This window comes from Danio aesculapii, chromosome 21, assembly GCF_903798145.1.
Source record: "Danio aesculapii chromosome 21, fDanAes4.1, whole genome shotgun sequence".
NCBI lineage: Eukaryota > Metazoa > Chordata > Actinopteri > Cypriniformes > Danionidae > Danio > Danio aesculapii.
In genome coordinates, this window is record NC_079455.1 from 14,969,545 (window position 1) to 14,991,585 (window position 22,041).

Sequence of the window (22,041 nt, forward strand, 5' to 3'; positions counted from 1 at the left end):
TCTTTGTGTGTCAGTAGTAACCAGTGGTGTTGGTGCACCTTTGTTTGAGCATGAACGCACCCAATCAGCACTGTCTAAACAAGCCACAGGTAACGCCAACAATAAACAAACAGAAGAGCATTGGGAGCATTGGGAGTGATGATGGCGTCTCCAGAGGAATTGTATAAACTTTTTTTATTCAGCGATGAATGAGTTTAGATTAGATTACAGACAGACTATGAGGCTATCAGGGGATTCAAAGTATAACTAATGCACTAGGACTGCACGATTTTGGAAAAATCTGACATTGCGATATATGGTTTTCTGCTATATATATTGTGATAAACTTTGTTATACTTGGAAAGAATTTTTGGTCACACTTTATTTTAAGATTTACTTCTCGCTCTTAGCAAACCACTTAGACTTTTGCTTCATTAAACTCCTGCAAATCCTTTCCTTTAGTTATTAAGGTAGTTTAGGAATTGGGTAGGATTAAGGATGTAGAATAAGATCATACAGAACATCTGCTTTATAAGTACTAATAAGCAGCCAATATCTCAATAACATTCATGCTAATAAGCAACTAGTTAATAGTGAGAACTGATCCCTAAAGTGTTACCTAATGTATTCATTTTGATTGGAATGATTCTGTAGGGAAGTGAATCATGCAAAACATGTAATAAACAAACTACAATAGATAAATGCAACAAAGCAAAGACAAAAGTGAAATAAACACTGCGTGCATTATGCTTTTGCATATGTAAATAAAGGAATTAGACTGACATTGCATATCTACGTGATGTGACTATTGGGGATACACACATTGCGATATCGATGCTGAAAAGCTATATTGTGCAGCCCTATGATGCACCAAAAAACTATTTAAGCAGATGCTAGAGCAATCTTTGAATCTTTCCAAAAACAGCTACTCACTACTTAAAAACAAATAACCAGAAAAAGCATAATACAAGCACTTCAATCTTGCAAATCCATGAGTGGACTCAGACTAATCAGTTTTGATACAAAGAAATGGCTAAAAGATCTGCACAAATACTACTGTCCTCATTTCACCGTTTACAAGAAGGTGAAACAAAGTATCTGTCGAAACCACTAAACAGCCATGCCACAACCACAACTTAAAAAAAACTAACAAACAAAATAAAACCCCACTTGTCGTCACACTAATGCACATTTACCTGGTTTCATGGATTACAAAGAAACACTGAAAGTGACTTGGTTGCAAATATTTAGATTGCAAACTTAACTAAACTCACCCGGATCAACTAGTCACATGTCCAGCACAGCCCGGTACAAGTACAGTTGAGAGCATAGAAAAGGATTTAAGATGAAAGACAGAATTTACTATTGATTCAACTGAGTAACAGTCATCTGACATGAGGGAAAACAACACGGTAGAAGATCTCAGGAATTTCCTCACATATTACCCTGGAATTCCCTGAAAGCATGTCCTCCTCAAGATATCATCTTTGTGTGTTTACATTGTGTAAAAAGGCTTTTGTGGACATTCAACAATTCTGTAACAATTTAGTTCAATTATCTAGTAGCTTTTTAAGATAGTATCTGTTTATTAGTAGCCTGACCTTATTTTGCGATATGGAAGTGCACTCGTTTTTGCAACTGTTTTAGAGCTTTTAGATCGACCATTTTAAGAGATGTAAATGAAAACAATGGTCACAACGTATTTCCTGTTTTACATTTTTTATTTCTACAGCTTCTGAGAATCCAAAAAGAGCCACATATTAATAAATAATGCTATTATAGTTGTTTTAACATTGAGATATGATTGAATTGACTCATGTTACAGTTATGAAATAGTTTGACAACAAGCAGGAAATGTTCACGGGCCAATGACATGACCACATTGAACTGGCCTATAGGAGAAATAACTAGGAATATTGAGTAGCTGAAAATGGTCAAGCAACTTGCTCTACAAACAAGTGTGTCCATGACTAAACATAAAAAGAAGAATATAATAAGAAAATATCTGTTTGTAAAAGAAGAAGCAAAACAAGCTTTTTTAAACGTCTTAAAATGAATTGAGATGAACGAGACTGGAAATCTCGAGCCAAAAAGATTCCAATGGTTGCGCCTGCACACATGTTAAGAAGAAAAAGTTCAATAAAGTACATTTGCTTCATGATCTTAGGGTGTTTTGACACCTAGACGTTTGTTTCGGAACCTGTCTCCTTTGCTCAGTTAGCGCGGTTTGTCTAAAACCCGATCCGTGCCAAATCAATCGGTCCTAGATCACCTGAATGAGGTGGTCTCGGCTCGATTGAAACTAACTCTGGAGCGGATTCATTGTAGTGAGAAAGCAATACGGTCCATTGAACTAACTAACCAGGCTTTATCACAGTGTATTAAGGCTGTGTAATAGCAATATATACGGCTTTATGAAAAGAGAATTATGAGTAAGGCGGGATATCATTCCAACCACTAAATGTACATTTCATGTTGAATACGGAAGCATGCTGAAATATTAGAGTGCTGTTTATCCGTTAATAAAATTGGCTGAAATTACGATCTGATATTTTTTTCTGTGTAACTCTGACCAATGTGAGGAGAGTTTATTCGCACGTGACTTGTTTGAACTATTTTGGTCCTTTAGAAGCTTTGCCGTGTGAAAGCGAACCGCACCAAGAACAAAAATAAACAATTTGAATCCCGTTTCTGAACAAAACAATCGATCTACATGTGTAAAAGCACCCTTTATTCTGCATCCCTAATCCAATCCAACAGCTTAATAACTATTATTAAGCAACAAATTAGAAGTTTATTGAGCTGAATGTCAAAGTTAATGGTTTGTTAATAGCAGGGATTCTACCTTGAAGGACACCTACGATGAAAATCCTCTTTTGGAAGCTGTTTGGACAGTACTGTGTGTAGGTATAGTGTGTCCACACAGTCATACTGGAGTGATATAAAGACAATAAGTCTTTTTTTTTTTTTTTTCAGACATTCAAATAGGTTCCAAATCACATTCTGAGGCCCAATGTGACGTAGGAGTGCAGTTTCCCCGCCCACTGAATTGATTGACAGCCACGTATTAACATGTCTCTGTAGTAATGCATATTAATCATATCAACAAGACAGGACGTGCACAAAGCAACTGGGATTAAAAGATCTGTTCAGCTCTCTGTGATCATCAATCGTCATCAAATGTGATCAAGAATGAGTTTTACAAGTTTAAAACGTTTTTAAAACAGTGCATATGTGTAATGAATCACAGCGATTTTACCGTCTTTACTACATCACCACAGCCGCATGACAGTACAATTATAAAAGAAGGTGCTTCAATCCCGGTTTGTGGATGTTAAATCAGTTTATTTTGTACATTAACATATTGGATATCCATACAGCAGTGTATATTAATGTGTATCCTGTCACATTTGTCCTGAAAAAACGCTCTGTGTGTCCGCTGTGTGTGCATACACGAAGTTTGTAACAACATTGTGTGTGACTTATCATTGCAGAAAGGCTTGAATTAACTCCACAACAAATACATCAAATAATCATTGGGAAAGTTCTTACTGTAGTATTTCTCACAAACGTTACGTGAGACCTGCTTCCTTCATGTCTGCCACTGTGCTGTTTATCTGATGAAGCCGAGTAGGAGATTGGCACACTCTGACAGGACCGTGGGAATGGTGGGCGGGGAGAACTAGCATTAAAGGCACAGGCCACAAAAACAGCTACAATATGCTCAGAGCTGAAAACTTCTGAAAGCTAAAATAAATAATCTGATGGGTGTTTTGAGCTGAAACTTTACAGACACATTCTGGAGACACAAAAGACTTATCTTAAATCTTGAAAAGGGGGTAAAATAGGTGATCTTTAAAATAAAGTGTGACTGAAATTTCTAATAATTGAAGCAAATTTTAGATCATTACAAGCGGTTATAAACCGTACAAGTAGTTGTTTTATGCTAATGTTTATCTAGATTCCACATAATGTTCTGTCATAACTAAATTTATGTGAGACACAAGGTACATTTCCAAAGCATTTTATGCATCTTATATTTGAAGACACAAGCTTGGCAATCTGCAGATTTTGCTAAGCTCTTACATTTAACCGAATTTTCATAAAACGTCACAAACTCATGCAAATCTGTAAGCTATTTTTGTCTCTGAGGCAAACTCTCTAATAGGCTCCTTACATGTAAACAAACACAACCGCTGGGTCAACAAGATTATTAAAAACATTACTAAACACCAGATTACACTGTGCATTAGACTATGGAAAGCCAACAAAGTCAAAATGATTTTCATTCATTCAGTCATTTTCTTTTCAGCTTAGTCCCTTTATTAATCTGGGGTTGCCACAGTGGAATGAACCGCCAATTTATCCAGCATTTGTTTTACACAGAGGATGCCCTTCCAGCTGCAACCCATCACTGAGAAACATCAATTCACACTCATTCACATACTCGTACACTATGGACAATTTAGCTTACCCAATTCACCTATACCACATGTCTTTGGACTTGTACCCGGAGAAAACCCACGCAAACACAGGGAGAACATGCAAACTCCACACAGAAATGCCAACTGACTTAGCCCTAAAATGATTTTAGTTGTATTAAAAGCAATGTTCGTAATATGAAAGCATTCATAATACACACATGTTGTATTCTTAATAGTAATGTTTTAATGTGTGTTGCTAATTTATACCTAGAACGAAACTAATTTCCATGACATTATGTGAACAAATGAAGATAAAACTTTGAATTTTATTGGCTGAACACATTCAGGATGTAGGTAAAAGGTAAAAATGCTGTAAATAACGTCCAGTTTCTTGCACAGACTGCTCATTTTGTTTTATAACACCTTAATTTATTATTAGGTATTGATTTTGTTTTGCCTATATAAGTTACTTTAAAATAAGTAGTAAGTATAATTTGTATATATGTAGTGCTATAAGTAGTATTGGTGTAAATGAATCAACAAGAACTACAATTTCAGCTATACATCTTCATAAAAGCTCCACTGAAGAAGAAAAATGTCATCTATATGTCGGACGGTCTGAGGGTGAGTCAAATAAATGTAAAAACAATTTTGTTCGCCTAAATATTTCTCATCAGGGTGCACGTTCACTACAGGCAATACGATGCTAGCTGAAGCTAATGGCAATAGTAGTATTGCCTATAGTAAATGCACATACTGATGACCTGACACAGAACAAGTATTTTTTACATTTGTTTCTACACAAAAAGGTTCTTGGAGCTTCATTTAACAGCTGTTAATCTACTGAAGTCACATGGAATGTTTTTGGTTTCTTTTCTTGTCTCGGGACTGTTGATGTCTATGGAGAAAGAGAGAACTCTCAAATAAAATCTAAAATATCATAATTTGTGTTCTAATGATGAACAAAAGTCTCAGGGAATTGGAACAACATGCCGGTGAGTAATTAATAACAGAGTAGAAATTGTTTGGGTGAACTAGAGCAGGCTGTTTCTGCTGGCGTTAGATAAATCCCCACAGAGGCGATTAAACTCTTCTGAGACTATCTATTTCCGCTTTTTCTTTTCCTGTATCTCTGGTTCGAGTGTGTCTTTCTGGCCGAATGAGAGAAACGGAGAAGTCTAAAATTAGAAGAAGGTTCTTTGGTCAGCTTCAGAAAATCGAAGAGACCTTTAAAAAAGTCTAAGAAAAGCATTTGAGTTTGCAGAGCCTTGGAAATTTGGGAAGTTATTGCAAAAAGTCTCTTCAATATTGTCATCTGCACAGGCTGCACAAAGTCAGATATACACATCTAGGCATGGGGCGATAACCAGTTTCAAGGTTTACCATGGTTTGGAGAAGTCAAGGTTTTAAAAAAAGATTTCTGTTATACCATTCCTAAGGTATTTATATGTTTTTTTTGGTTGTTTTTTTTATTTTTTTTTTTTAAGTTTTTCACAACTATTTCATTGAATTTTTTAGGACAACAGTATCTCCAGTGGAAAAGGATCCTCTATGTCAAAAGCTCCAAAATATTTTAAATGTTTCTTAAAATAAAATATACTGTGTTCAACAGAAGAAAAGTTGTTTTAAGACAGTTATTATTTTGGAGCAGTAATCACAATATCTTTCCCAGTGATGGGTTGTGGCTGGAAGGCCATCCGCTGCATAAAACAAATGCTGGATAAGTTGGCGGTTCATTCCGCTGTGGCGACCCCAGATTAATAAAGAGACTAAGCCGAAAAGAAAATGTATGAATGAATCTCAATATCGTGATACCATCATATTTATACCCAAGGTTGTCATACTATCACAATCTCATACCGGCCGATGCTTATACACAACCTGCACTATCCCCAGTTTCACAGACATGGCTTCAGCCTAATCCTAGACTAACATTTAATCTAAGCTGTTTCAACTGAAAGAAACATTCACTTATATTAGGGATGCAACAATCCACAAGTCTCAACTCACGATCAATACGTTTACATGGACATCACAGGGTATATGCAGGAATCCTAAAGGTAATTTCAATACCTTTTAAAGACTTTTTAAAGACCTTCTCAGGATATTTTAAGACCTCATCACCACTTCAAGTTCTAATCAGTCTCAAACTTTTAACTTAATAAACAGTTATTAGTAAATAGTTGTTATTAGAGGTGTGAACCTACACTGGTCTCACAGTTCAGTTATGATTATCATGTCATTGATTCGGTTTAATCCGATATCTCGGTGCATCGACGATGCTTACCATACACAATTTTAGATTTTCCTTCACAGCACAAGAATTATTGTCTTAAAATTTTTAAATATATTTATATATTATTTTTAATACAATATTGTCCTTTAAAACAAGCAGTCAGATATATGAACTGCACCTTTAAAAACTCAAATACATGTACAGAACAACATGTGCATTTATAGCAAATAAACAAATGTAAATATTATCGAGCTCGCTTTCTGAGCATTGTCTAGTGAGTTCTCATGCCCCTGATTGATCACATCAGGGGCTTGTTCACTGCCGCTGTTCACTGATGAGTGACGCTGATCAACGGCAGCGGCAATCACTGCTGATCCACGATAGAAGCGGAGGAGAAAACTCGCTCCGCAGACACACACGTTCGTAAGAAACAAAGCTTGAAAGAATAAATTAATGCATTTGTTTTCAGCGACAGGCTTCAGCCACTGTTTAAACTCATCTTTCTCCAACCAGGAGTACGCAAACTAACATTTCCCATTTTGCCGTCTGTTTCGCTCTATGGTTTTGCTACTTGTGGAGAGTGTCACATCACCTTACCGTGTTTGTCGCAAATTACGTGACATCATCCGGATTGAGGAGCTTGGCTGGACGTGCCCCGGCCCGAACCAATCGTGTGGATCGAGCACGCCGTTGTTAACATTAGGAGGAAAATAAATATATTTATGCTTTTTTGGAGTCAAACACTTTGGACAACGCTTGAACAAAATTTAAGACCTCGTACAAACACGATTGAGACTTTTTAATACCTTTAAGGACCTTAATTTACTCATAACTGATTTTACAACTTTTACAATTTTTTAAGACCCTGCGGACACCCTGCATCAGAAATTATTTGCCTTAATCTAATTAAGACACAATATGATTAAGGCGTTTACATGAGTTGCTTTTTGATTGTTCCTTTCATGATCCCGTTTGACATGTTATAGCACATAAATCAATTAACGTCATTACGTCACCGCGCTATCCACATTTCCCCTGGAGTTTCATGCAATTTTGGGTGTTTCATTTTTAATTTGTTGGCTTTAACTGCAGTTTGGCACTTTCACTTTCATTCAGTAACAATTCATGCATGCCCCTGTGACAAATGAGACATTGGATGCAACCATGAACTGCTGAAAGAGTGTTGTTTTAATTGAATTTCATACCGCAGGCTGAATGGGAGAAAAAAAAACCTCAGCATTTCGCGGTGTATGTGTCTGTGGTCTACACTGACTCGGTAGGTGCAAAGAATAGTGTCAAACAGCTGTGTGTGTGTGTGTGGATCTTGTCACAAAACGCAGCAAAAAGTCCTACATGACGGTAATAATTCAATTGTGTTTACATGTCTGTACTCCACTTCAATAATGCAACTAAAATCGGCATCCTTTACATGTCTTAATTCGATTTCTCTTTAGTTCGACCTTAATCGGATAAAATCAATCAAAAATCGCTGTTTACATGGTAGATTCTTAATCAGAGTTATGTCCTAATTGTATTAAAATCGAATTATTGGTGTCCATGTAAACATACTCAGCGTGATACAATTCACAATACTGATCTTAAGTTTTTTATGATTTATATTAGACAAAATTAAGACAATTTACTAGCTAACAAGTGCCGTTTGATTACTGGATTAACAAATATTTTTGGCTTTTGATTAAGAAATAAAAAGATATAATTTTTTTTTGGGTTATCAGTTAACATTATACCTAAACATGGTCAACTGAGCTTAAATAACATTATTATTATTACTGTATGTATCAAAATTTTGCCATAACAAATCTCCATACTGGTCTGATTTGGCAGCTCTTAACCTCACAGGAATATACACTGAAAATTATTCCGACCTTTTCCTTTAAAAGGAGAAATGTTCTGGGGAATGCATACCTCCAGGCACTGAGAGATGAGAGAAGTCCTTCACTTAAACAGTTGGATAAAGTCAACACAGGCCTGGGGTCTCATCTTAAATCTTTTTGCATAGAAACCTTCCTAAAAATGAATGTACGCCAGAATGAATTGCAATTTATTTATTGATGATTATGGTCATTTAAAGTGGCTCAATTAAGTCAATATTTAAGTTCAATATGTTTACTTACAGCTGCACACATTATCCTGACAAGTTTGTTTTTTATAGATCACAATTTTGGGTGGAAAGTGGCGTATGGACGTTTTTACACCCTATTTGTGCATACGCCACATTTCTAAATAAGACCCCTGGACTTTATACATGCAAATATTAAATACTGCCAGATGCATACAAAGAGATCCACCTCAGAAACATATGAGATGCCCGTTTTGAATTAACCCCAGTGAGGCAGAGGGCCTGGGAAAAGGGATGGGTGACCTCCGAACCCACTTTACAGACAGCTAGATTTGGAAGTTTATTCATGTGACTTACGGTAAACTAATACTTGAACAGCAGAAATAATAACAGAAAACGTCAGCAACTCTCTAGTTCATTGGTAACACTTGTGTAGAGTCTGTCAGAAATCAAGAACAGATAGAGAAGAAATGAAAGGGGAAGAAAATGGGGGATTTACAAGTTCAAGATAGTAAAAAACTAATTAACTAGATGATCGGTGAGGTGATAAATATCTTTCAGAATGAAAGTTTACAGAAAGCCAAAGGATATTTATGGTTTATTCATTTTTTATAAGCAACGAGTCTATTAATAAAACTGTCCTAATATTATGTTATCATCTCGCTCACTCACTCACTTTTTTTGGTTTATTCCCTTCTTTCATAACTGCCTGTTATTATCCCATGATAAAAATAATGGTACAATATATATATATATATATATATATATATATATATATATATATATATATATATATATATATATATATATATATATATATATATATATATATATAGTGATTATGAGCTTCTGGTTGCTGAAAAAAAAACGTGGCGGAACATCTCTTTGTTTTGGTTCCTTTAACATGCCCAATGCCAGTTTAGCCAATTATATTTCAGCACCCTGGGTTGCCTTGGTGGAAAACCCCATATTTCAGTAAATCAGTTAGGAAGGCTCTCAAAGCATGTGTCCATGACCAAAATACAACCTCCGATGGACAGTAGCAGACTCTGAAATGAGACGCAGATTCAGCGTTCCACCTGAGGTGATTATTAATTAGCAAATAATATACAGTTGAAGTCAACACATCTCTAAACATAATAGTTTTAATAACTCATTTCTAATAACTGATTTATTTTATCTTTGCCATGATGACAGTAAATAATATTTGACTAGATATTTTTCAAGATACTTCTATGCAGCTTAGAATTACAATTAAAGGCTTAATTAGGTTAACTAGGTGGGTTAGGGTAATTAGGCAAGTTATTATATAACGATGGTTTGTTCTGTAGACGATCGAGAAAAAAAATGTAGCTTAAAGGGCTAATAATTTTGACCTTAAAATGGCTTTTAAAATATTTAAAAATGCTTTTATTCTTTTATTTAAGACTTTCTTCAGAAGAAAAAATATTTTCACACATACTGTGAAACATTTCTATGCTGTTAAACAACTAATAATTCTGACTTCAACTGTAAATATTATGAACGTAAACATTCTTTGAGCAGGTTACATTGTAACTCCGTGTCCTAACAACATGCTATGTGACTTGAGATTTGCACTGATAAGCAATTTGGCTGTTTGCCACATTTACACTCGAATACAGTTAGACTGCACCAACAAACAAATGCAACTAAATTTATGCAGATTATCTGGCCTACGAAATCATTTCAAGTAATATAAAGTTATAAATTCTTTCCAAATTAAGCTATTCAAGTCATCTGGTGAAATTATTATATTCAAATCGCAATAAATATCGCAGAAAAACAAAATGTCGCAATGTCAGATTTTTCCAATATTTTGCAGCCCTAATATGAATCACCAAAAGGCCACGGATTCAGTTAAAGCTTTACTTTAGTTCTACTGAAGAAAGAAAGTCACCTACTGTACATCTTCAATGGTCTGAGGGTGAGTAAATTAACTGTACATTTTCTTTTTTGGATGAACTCTCTTTTTGAGACTGATTGAAACAATCTACAGAAAGACTGAAATAGCATCTTTACAGATTTCAGAAATCCAGATTTACAATGTATAACCTGACTACTGGAACAGCTGGATAATAGGTCCAAGGATCAGACTGTTGAGTGGAAACCGAACATTAGTGTCAAACCACAAGAGGAGACTTTGATGGACAGCAAAACTAAAGCAAGGATGACAAACTCCAGCAGTCTGGCCTGGCGGGAGGCATTTATGTCACTCTGTGCATTAGCCAAACTAAATCTCCTGTTTCTAATAGCATCTGCTAGTGCATTTACTCATCCTCATGTCTTTCTAAACCTATAAGACTTTCATTTATATTCAGAACTCAGAAATTTAGAAAGAAAAGTTTCATTGTAACCTGAGATTTCTCCCCTTGCACTGAAAATCGCCTCAAAACATTCATAAAAAAGTAGACGTAATCTATGTGCTTCCATTGGTTTTAATAAATCATTGATTCTTATGTGTACGCCACAAGATTATTTATTTACAAAATGTCATTGCGGCATAGATATCCAATTAATGTGTGATAATGAGAAAACACTCATTCGTATTAATGTATTAATTCAGTTACACACTTTAATATTGTAGTTTTTTATCAAGACTAAAACAAACTCAACCCGCTGTAAACATTGCAGTGGTTCTGTGTTGTGCTGCCGTAAGATTACATCTTCATGTGATACAATCAGTTCTGGACGTACTGCACTGTTTACAGCACAGGAAAAGATGCTGCATGCAAGCTTTGGTTGTTACATTTTGAGTTGATTTTGCTTTGGATCATAGCTTGTTATTGACAGGCTTCATAAATATTTGTGTGAGCAACATGCATGTGGTTTTCTCATTAGCATACATTGGATTGGAAGAATTGAACATATTATTTATCAATAAAATCTTTTTTTGGTACAAACAATTCAGTTTAAATCATAGCACATTCATATTCAACCACTAGAGTGACACTTGATTCCTTTCGACTGGATCTGCCTCTTCAGTAAATCTTTACAAAGTAGTACAAAGGAGAAGCTGAAATCTCTCAGGTTTCGGTAAAACTCCCGTTTTGCTTTTTCTGCTATTATCTTTCATGCAGCGTGTAATGTTTGTGAACATAAAAGGTCTGCAAGGTTTCAATGATTAAATTGCATGATAAGTTAGGGCTGCTCCATTATGGAGAAAAAAAAAATCCCAAACAGAATGTTTAGAATTAGTCGGCGCCAGTGGTGTAGTGGTTAGTGCGTCGACACATGCACTGTGGTGCTCGCGGCGACCCGAATTTGATTCCCGCCTCGTGGTCCTGTGCCGATCCTTCCCCTCTCTCTGCTCCCCATGCTTTCCTGTCAATAAACTCTACTGTCCTATACTATAAAGGTGAAAACCCTGAAAAAATAATAAATAATAAATAAAAAAGAATGTTTAGAATTAAACAGAATTTTTTAAAATGATTAGGAGTCGGCCAAATCATTTTTGACTGATTATTATCATTTACACACACACACGTTTGTTTTTGTGAAAAGTGGGTACATTACATAGGTTTCCATTCATTTTATAATCTCCAAACCATATATTGTATTGCCCTCACCCCACCCTACCCCTATCCCAACCATCACAGGAGACTGTGTGCAGCTTTACTCTTTGATTAAACTCATCCTGTGGGATTTATAAGCTTTTTGAGAAACGAGGACGTCACCATTGTCCTCATATTTCACCTCCTTTTTGTAATACCAGTGTCATACCTATGTCATTTGTGTCCTGATATGTCACAAAAACACGTACACACACACACATAGACATATGTACAGTTGAAGTCAGAATTATTAGTCCCTTTTGAATATTTTTTTTCTTTTTTAAATATTTTCCAATGATGGAATTTACATTATTTACAAATGATGTTTAAAAGAGCAAGGAAATTTTCACAGTATGTCTGACAATATTTTTTCTTATGAAAAAACTCTTATTTGCTTTATTTTGGCTAGAATAAAAGCAGTTATAAATTAAAAAAAAACATTTTAAGGTCAAAATTATTAGCCCCTTTAAGCTGTATGGTCCCACTTTATATTAAGTGTCCTTAACTACTATGTACTTGCAACAAAAAATAAATAAAATGTACTTACTGTGTTCATAATGTATTTGAGACACTTGTGGTGCTCTTGAGTTGGGATAGGGGTAGGTTTATGGACATGTTTGGTGGTGTGAGTAGGTTTAAGGGTGGGTTAAGGTGTAAGGAATAGTCAACAGTGTATTTACAAATGTAATTACAGAAGTTAATTTCAGATGTAATTACATACAGGTATTTAATCAAGCATAAGTACACAGTAAATACATGTATTTACACAATAAGTACATTGTAACAAACTATTAATTTCGGTGTAAGTACATAGTAGTTAAGGACACTTAATATAAAGTGGGACCAGCTGTATTTTTTTGGATAGTCTACAGAACAAACCATCGTTATACAATAACTTGCCTAATTACCCTAACCTGCCTAGTTAACCTAATTAACCTAGTTAAGCCTTTAAATATCACTTTAAGCTGTAGAAGTGTCTTGAAAAATATCTAGTAAAATATTATTAACTGTCATCATGGCAAAGATAAATAAATCAGTTATTAGAAATGAGTTATTAAAACTATTATAAAGTGACATTTCATTAATTTTAATATTTCTATGTGAAATAGGGCTGCACAATATTGGAAAATCTGATGTGAAATTTGACTTTTCTGCGATAAATATTGCAATATGAATACAGTTTCAGAAGATGGTTTAAATACCACTATTTGACAGTTTTATGGGAAGTCCAACAATATTCAGGTAGAGAAGTTAAATAATTACAGTGTAAAAAAAAATGCTTTTCTTACTTTGTTTTGTCTTGTTTCTAGTCAAAATATCAAAACAACTCTAAGACCAAGCATAAATATTGTTTAGTTTTCACCGTCAGAAGAAATAAGTGAAAATTCATCTTTTTTTTTGTTTGTTTTAAGGAAATTATCTGCCAGTGGGGTAAGTGAAATAATCTTGTTTTTGTATTTGGACTAGAAACAAAACAAAAATTCTAAGAGCATAAACCATATCAATTCCATATCAATACAGTGATTAAATATAATTCTGTGCCTCCTGGTCAACTACCTCTCTTTTCACCCAGATGATCCCTCGGTTGCAGCTTGCATTTCAGCCTGCCTGTCAGACATTTCACACTGGATGAAAGATCATCATCTTCAACTTAACCTCGCGAAAACGGAAATGCTTGAAGTTTGTCAACCTGACTCTACACCATAACTTTTTAATCCAGATGGATGGGGCAACCATTACTGCATCCAAAATGGTAAAAAGCCTTGGAGTAACGATTGATGACCAACTAAACTTCTCTGACCACATTTCTAGAACTGCTCGATCTTGCAGATTCGCACTCTATAACATCAGAAAGGTCCGACCCTTCCTATCTGAACATACAGCTCAACTCATTGTTCAAGCTCTTGTTCTCTCCAAACTGGACTATTGCAACTCTCTACTAGCCGGGCTACCAGCTAGTTCTATCAAACCTCTTCAGCTGCTTCAGAACGCAGCAGCACGAGTGGTCTTTGATGAACCCAAAAGAGCACATGTCACTCTGCTACTCACCCGTTTGCACTGGCTGCCAGTTGCTGCTCGCATCAAATTCAAAGCTCTGATGTTTGCTTACAAAGCGACCTCTGGCTTTGCTCCTTCGTATCTGCTCTCACTTCTGCAGATTTATGTGCCCTTCAGAAACTTGCATTCTGTGAATGAACGTCGCCTCGTTGTTCCATCCCTAAGAGGGAAGAAATCCCTTTCCCGAACTCTCGCATTCAATCTGTCTAGTTGGTGGAATGAACTCCCTAACTGCATCAGAACGGCAGAGTCACTTGCTCTCTTCAAGAAACGACTAAAACTCAACTGTTCAGTCTCCACTTTCCTTCCTAATCTTAACTGCCTCTCTGGCTATACCACTAACTGTACTCTCTCAAAAAAACAACAACAAAAAAACTTTACTAATGCGTTGCTTCTTAGACTTTACACACCTGAAACGTGCCTATAGCACTTATTCACTGCTGCTCTTATAGTTGTGTAAATTGCTTCCTTGTCCTCATTTGTAAGTCGCTTTGGATAAAAGCGTCTGCAAAATGACTAAATGTAAATGTATAATTCAGACTGGACATTGCATATCTTTGCGATGTGACCATTGCGAATGCGCACATTTCAATATCGATGCTCAAACGATATATTGTGCAGCTCTAATGTGAAATTGGGGTTTTTGCAGAGGAATGACAGCAGACTGCTGGAAAGGGGCAGTCATAATAGTTTTTATAATCGCTGGAGGCCGATATCGAAATCAGAACTGAATGTTGTTTAATCACACAGCCCTATAATAAGTAAAGTTTATGTCTCTTAAAAGAAAAAAAGTATTTAGAATTCTCTAAAAATAAATCACTCTCATAACTAACCACATAGATCCTTTGCATAACGCCAGCCTACTGTTTTCATTGGCTTCCAACAAGTAATGCCTAATTTGACCTGCCTTTGAACACTGCATCTTCAGGTGTGACTACACTCAACGGCCACTTTATTAGGTACACCTGTCCAACTGCTCGTAATGCAGTTTTTTAATCAGCCAATCACATGGCAGCAACTCAATGCATTTAGGCATGTAGACATGGTCAAGACAATCTGCTGCAGTTCAAACCGAGCATCAGAATGGGAAAGAAAGGTGATTTAAGTGACTTTGAACATGGTATGGTTGATGGTGCCAGATGGGCTGGTCTGAGTATTTCTGTATAACTGCTGATCTACTGGGATTTTCACGCACAACCATCTCTAGGGTTTACAGAGAATAGTCAGAAAAAGAGAAAATATCCAGTGTGAGTTCTGTGGGTGCAAATGCCTTGTTGATGCAAGAGGTCAGAGGAGAATGGCCAGACTGGTTCGAGCTAATAGAAATGCAACAGTAACTAAAATAACCACTCGTTACAACCGGTTATGCAGAAGAGCATTTCTGAAGGCACAACACGTCCAACCTTGAGGCGGATGGGCTACAGCAGCATAAGACCACACCGGGTGCCACTCCTGTCAGCTAAGAACAGGAAAATGAGGCTACAATTCGCACAGGCTCATGCATGCTGAAGGATTAAGGCAGTTCTGAAGCCAAAGGGGAGTCCAACGTGGTACTAATAAGATGTACCTAATAAAGTGGCCGGTGAGTGAATCATCAATGAATTTAATTGGTCATTGCGTTCACGAGCTCATCAGAAATTCATAACTAGTTATCATTCTAAGCACCCAAAAAATCTGATGCTTACATTCTGCACAAGTCATGTTTGCGATGAAGTTTCAGGTCTGGAGCTGAAATTCAGATGTGCTAATGGGTGTTTGGTCACAACGGACTTGGACATCTGACCAATCAGAGCAGAGTAGACTCTTAAAGTAGATACTTAAACAAATCTTTTAGAGTCACTTTGGTAAATTAGATGATGCGACATGTACATTGCGAGCAAATTATCTTTGTTTTTATGTGAACCTGTTGTAGGAGCCCTCCAAAACCAAGCAAGCAACCAATAAAACATAATCCGGGCCCTTGAGGAACTTCTTCTTGAGTGTTCTTAAAATGAATTAAAGTATTATGACTTTAAAATGACATGAGATTAAGTACATGACAGAATATTCAACTTTGGGAGAATTTTTAGCTGAACACATGATTTTGCCAAGCCAGTTCTTTCAGTTTTTTGGTCAACACATATAAGTGCAGCATATATAATATGAAAGACTGGTCAGACATCATTAACCATAAGTCTCTGACCAAACAAAGAAAGCACTTTATCTTATCTAGCAGCACATGCAACAACTGGTGTATATCGGACATTTCTCTCTTGAACAAACACTCCGCTGGGATTATGTAACACATGTAATGCACACTATACAGACACATACATCTTGGAAATAACGCTGAATGATGATTTCCTACCAGAGAGTCCACTGGCAGAGTGGAGGTGGTCTGTCAGGCGCGGCAGATCTGCTGAACTCCTCCATAAGAAACCCAGCCATGTGATGTATATAAAGTGTCTGGCAAACCTCAACAGAGCCATACTAAACCTAAACACAGAGAGAGAGAGAGAGAGAGAGAGAGAGAGCATTTAGAAAAATGGTTAATCTGCTATTTATGAACACATGATGAAATATTCTGACTTACAACATTAATCCATTTCACATTTATTTTTGGGTTACTAGTATTTATTTTAATGACTGATAAGCAAACTAGCATCTTTTCAGTTTCACTAGGGTAACAGTTTGTTTTACGTTGTTATGCATTTATAACGTACTCAATGCAGTAAATATACACATTAACCCCAAAACAAACCTTATATTAAGTAAATCACTTGTGTGTAACAATGTATTTTTACACATTGATAATTCACAAATTAATATTTTACTTCAGTGTTGAATAATAGGAATAAATTAGACCTACATTTTCCAGATACTAGATAGATATCAGATAAAAAATTTTTTACAGTTTTTTATTACATATTACAGATTTTATTAGATTTTTGATCTAATGAATGCACCACTAGTGAGGCTGGACAAAATTGTCCCCAATCTTTCGTGTAGGCTACACCAAACAAGCACTTGTGCAGAGATGCCCAACCTAGGGCCCGAAGGCGAAAGTTGGCCCATGGCAACCTTTGATCTGGCTAGTCAAACAATCAGAGATGGTCAAATGATGGGGAAGGTTGGGGTTGATACCCTCAAACAGAAATCATAATTTCTAATTTTACATAACCTTTTGTTCGCATGTTTAATTACTGAGCTACAAAAAAAAATTGAACTTAAATGTTTTAATTAAATGTGAATTATTCATATATTTTAAAGGATATTTCAAACTTTAATTTCTTTAGATGTTGACATATATATGTGTGGCACATTGTTAAAAACACTTTTAGGACACATATTTCACTATCGAGTGAAAATGTATTCTTTTTGGGTAGCCTCACAGCAAGAAGGTCGCTGGTTTGAGCCTCTGCTGGGTCAGTTGGCATATCTGTGTGGAGTTTGCATGTTCTCCCCATGTTCGCTCCGGTTTCCTCCGGGTGCTCCGGTTTCCCCCACAAGTCCACAGACATGCGGTTTAGGTGAATTGTGTAAGCTAAATTGTCCGTAGTGTATGTGTGTGAATGAGAGTGTATGGCTGTTTCCCAGTGATGGGTTGCAGCTGGAAGGGCATCGGCTGCGTAAAACATATGCTGGATAAGTTGGCGGTTCATTCCGGTGGAGCGACCCCTGATTAATAAAGAGACTAAGCTGATATAAATATAATATTTTATTTATATATATATATATATATATATATATATATATATATATATATATATATATATATATATATATGCATTGAACTCTATTGTGTTAGAAATGAGATTGTTTATGGTTTTATTGTAAAAACTGCATTATAAAATGTAAAATATATAGTTATTGATACGATAATTTTTTTTCTATATATATTTTTAATATTATTAAATTAGGAAGTTACCATGGTTACTTTTATGTAATATTTATTAATATTTAAGGTATATTTAGCTTCGGCGCACCATCCTCTATCAAGCTTGATTTTTGGCTCTTTATAAGAAAACGTTTGGGCACCCCGGCACTAGTGTTTTTTCAAGTAGTACTATAGTACTGTAGTGAAGCTGGATTAGACATGAGTATTTTTAAAAATATTTACAAGCAACTAAACAATACATCCTATACAATAACTGGGATGACTAGTAATAATCTAGTAATATAAATTGGCGAATTTATAAATAAGTACAAGTAACACACAGTTGAAGTCAGAATAATTAAAAATTATATTTCCCAAATGATGTTTAACAGAGCAATGAAACTTTCACAGTATGTCTGATAATATTTTTTCTTCTAGAGAAAGTCTTATTTGTTTTATTTCGTCAACAATAAAAGCAGTTTTTAATTTTTTTGAAAATCATTTTAAGGCCAAAAGTATTAGCCCTCTTAAGCTATGGTCTACAGAACAGACCATCCATATACAATAACTTGCATAATTACCCTAACCTGCCTACCTTATTAACCTAGTTAAGCCTTTAAATATCACTTTAAGCTGTAGAAGTATCTTGAAAAATATCTAGTCAAATATTATTAACTGTCATCATGGCAAAGATAAAATAAATAAGTTATTAGAAATGAGTTATTACAACTATTATGTTTAGAAATGTGTTGTAAAATTCTCTCCGTTGAACAGAAATTGGGTAAAAAAATAAATAAATAAACAGGGGGGCTAATAATTCTGACTTCACCTGTATATGAGTTGCCAAACTTGCCATATGGGTAGCCTATTATAGCAGGAGCGTATGCCGCTCAAAGCTGTAGGATTGGGTTTAGTGACGCGTGGCATATCACATAAGTTTTTAGAAATTTGCATAGCTATTTAACATCCTCATATTCACCTTACTATAAGCCAAGCGCCAAATTGTGACTCTTTTGCTAGTACTATCAAGTTCCGCCTTTGTGTATTTTGCAGCTTGTCTGGCACGATAAATAAGCCAGCAAATGTTACGCGAGTTATTTTACAGTTGTTGTTCGTGATGTAAACACACATGTAGCCGAACTCACATGGATCTATTTACAAGTTTTGAGAAAAAAATACCTGAAATCAGAAGGTTGGAAACTGCTGGAGTCGAACGTGACAAATCAAACGCAGAAGTTTCTTTGGATCCCACTGATATCCATTAGGTGACCGATATCTGAAAGGTGTTATTCCACTCAGCGGGATGTTGTTTTAATGTTGTCTTTCTTATGATCCAATAAATTGAAATAAAACTTCAGAGATGTTCGACAGTCATTTTCTAACATCTCCTCGTCACAGTTAATGCAACAACCCGCCCATGCCAACGATATCTAGCAGACTAATGTTGGTCCATCACTGGCGTGCTTCGAGCAAACTCTCCAAAATGAAAATGAAAAAAGCAGCTTTCCTTCAAATGTGTGACATAAAAATATGTCCCGGATATGTAAATCAAATTTCGAGGTTCATCGCGTCTGTTTAAAGCCTCTTTTCCGCGTTGTCGCAAAACTCTCGGTGTTCCGAATCCGCTTGGTGCTGCTTTTGGAGAGGCTGTGGCAAAGCAAATAGTTTCTTGGGATATAAATTGTCGGGTTCTGAAGGTTTGGACTCGAGAAACAGAAAGACACGGCCATCTAGTGGTTTGATCTTAAACCATGCAGCTGAAAAAGAAGAAACCCCTCCCAATTTTCCTGTCTGTTTACAATCAAGATTTGTTTATATTGTTGGTTTATAGTTGGTTTTAAAAAAGTATAATATAATATAATATAATATAATATAATATAATATAATATAATATAATATAATATAATATAATATAATATAATATAATATAATATAATATAATATAATATAATAATTGTTATAATTACTATTATTTATTATACTGTATACATATAAATATATAAAACAAACAAACAACAAAGAGCATTACAAATCACCAATTAAAGTCAGCCCAATAGGCTATTTGAATAGTTTCTATTGCATTTTGAGATTAGGCCATATTTTATTAGGCTTGATTGGTTTAAATATGCAACCATTTGATTCCAAAAATAACCAGTTAAGACCCAAAGGAAACCCAACACATTACAGGCCCGTAGCCAGGGGGGATTCGGGTGGTTCGAAAGACTCACCCCTCACTGACAAAGATCCAAAATTTTTCCCACATGAGCTCAGTTATCTTATTTTGACTGCCATCATAGATTGTGAAAATAATCCATCAAAAAAGGCTTTAAGACCAAGTGGAATTCTTGGCTGTCGCTTCGGTGTGACTTCAGATAATTATTTTTGATAAGTCAATCATCCAACTGTTCACAAAAACAAAATTTAATGTGAGAGAAGTCAAATTTCACTACTGTTTTTTTTAAACAAAAAACTGCCATTAAAAAGGTGTGAAGCCCCAAAAGCGGCCCATATTAAAATTAATTGAAATAATGTTTAGGCTAAAGCTCTATACTTTTATTATTATTATTATTATTATTATTATTATTATTATTATTATTATTATTATTATTAATAACAATAACAATAATAATAATAATAATAATAATAATAATAATAATAATAATAATAATAATAATAATAATATGTTTTCATTTTTATTATTCAAATGGACAAATTGTGACAAAGGAAAGTTGAATGTGCTGGCCAGGTTGTTATTTGCCTAATAAAAGACAATAGGCCACAGTTTTTAATTTAAAACTTAAACAGATTCCTATTTTATTCTAATGGTGTAATATGATACATTTGTATTTTATAAATAATTATTCATGTTTTTTTTTTCTTTAGTTTTTTTTATATATAAATGTTTAGGAAATGTTTTTGGTGCATCAAAACATATGGTTATGATTGTCACTAAAATGCAGTATTTAAATCTCATAATTAAATAGAAAATGAGTCAAATAACGCCTAAAAGGACCACCCCTTTCACCAGGCTGGCTATGGACCTACATTATAATAAATAAAATCATTAAAAATTCGAACAGTTCTTCTTCTTTTAGTCTCTACTTATTAAGTGTAGTCTATTGTTACTTTTCCATGCAAAGTTGTCATTCATGTGGGAAAAATGGAAATAAATAAAAAAGATACTCTTTTATTTTGTATTTATTTTCGTTTATCAGTGAGTAGTTAGTCTAGATATTTTAATACAAAAAGTTTTATTTTAACATCCTACGTTTGCATTATTATTATTTTTAAAATTAATTTTGTTGTATTTTGTTATATTTATTTCTTAAATATGCCTATATATTTTAATATTTATGCATAAATATTTTTAGGTATAATTCATTTTATTTCTAAATTACAAAATTGATCTCATTTTTAGTTAAATATATCACTTTACTGATACTTTTTGTTTAAAATAGATATTGCATTGTAATTGTGAATTGTTTTGGCCTATCTATTCAACTATGCAGCAAAAGCAAAACAAATATTTATACTGAATTTTAAACTCTGTATGTATGTCTTCCAATTCATGACATTGTTTTCCTTGGTACACAAAAAGGATACATTTGTAGATACTTTTCTATACAATGTATCCAGTCAATGTTTTACTCAGTCAATACACAATACACACGTAAGGCATGTATCAAACGAGCCCCTTTTTTAAACTTGCAAAACAATGCCATTCACCACCACCCACAAAATGAGCAGCCTGAACATCATTTAAAATGCCTATTTTTGTTATCTACGAAGGAAACTCACTCATAGGTTACGTTTTCAAAACCGAGTGGCGTCAGAAA

General features: G+C 34.9%; 1 protein-coding gene across 2 annotated transcripts in view; it reads right to left on the minus strand.

Moving 5' to 3' along the window:
• stim1b (stromal interaction molecule 1b) overlaps positions 1–19,867 on the minus strand; it is an 84,175-nt gene extending 64,308 nt beyond the window's left edge. For both annotated transcript variants that reach the window (XM_056446164.1, XM_056446163.1), the window contains exons 1-2: positions 19,385–19,867; positions 16,697–16,824 (exon numbers count right to left, since the gene is read on the minus strand). In XM_056446164.1, coding sequence (XP_056302139.1) covers positions 16,697–16,817 — 121 coding nt within the window. In that variant the 5' untranslated portion in view covers positions 16,818–16,824; positions 19,385–19,867. The remainder of the gene's footprint in view (positions 1–16,696; positions 16,825–19,384) is intronic.
• Positions 19,868–22,041: the final 2,174 nt, after the last annotated feature.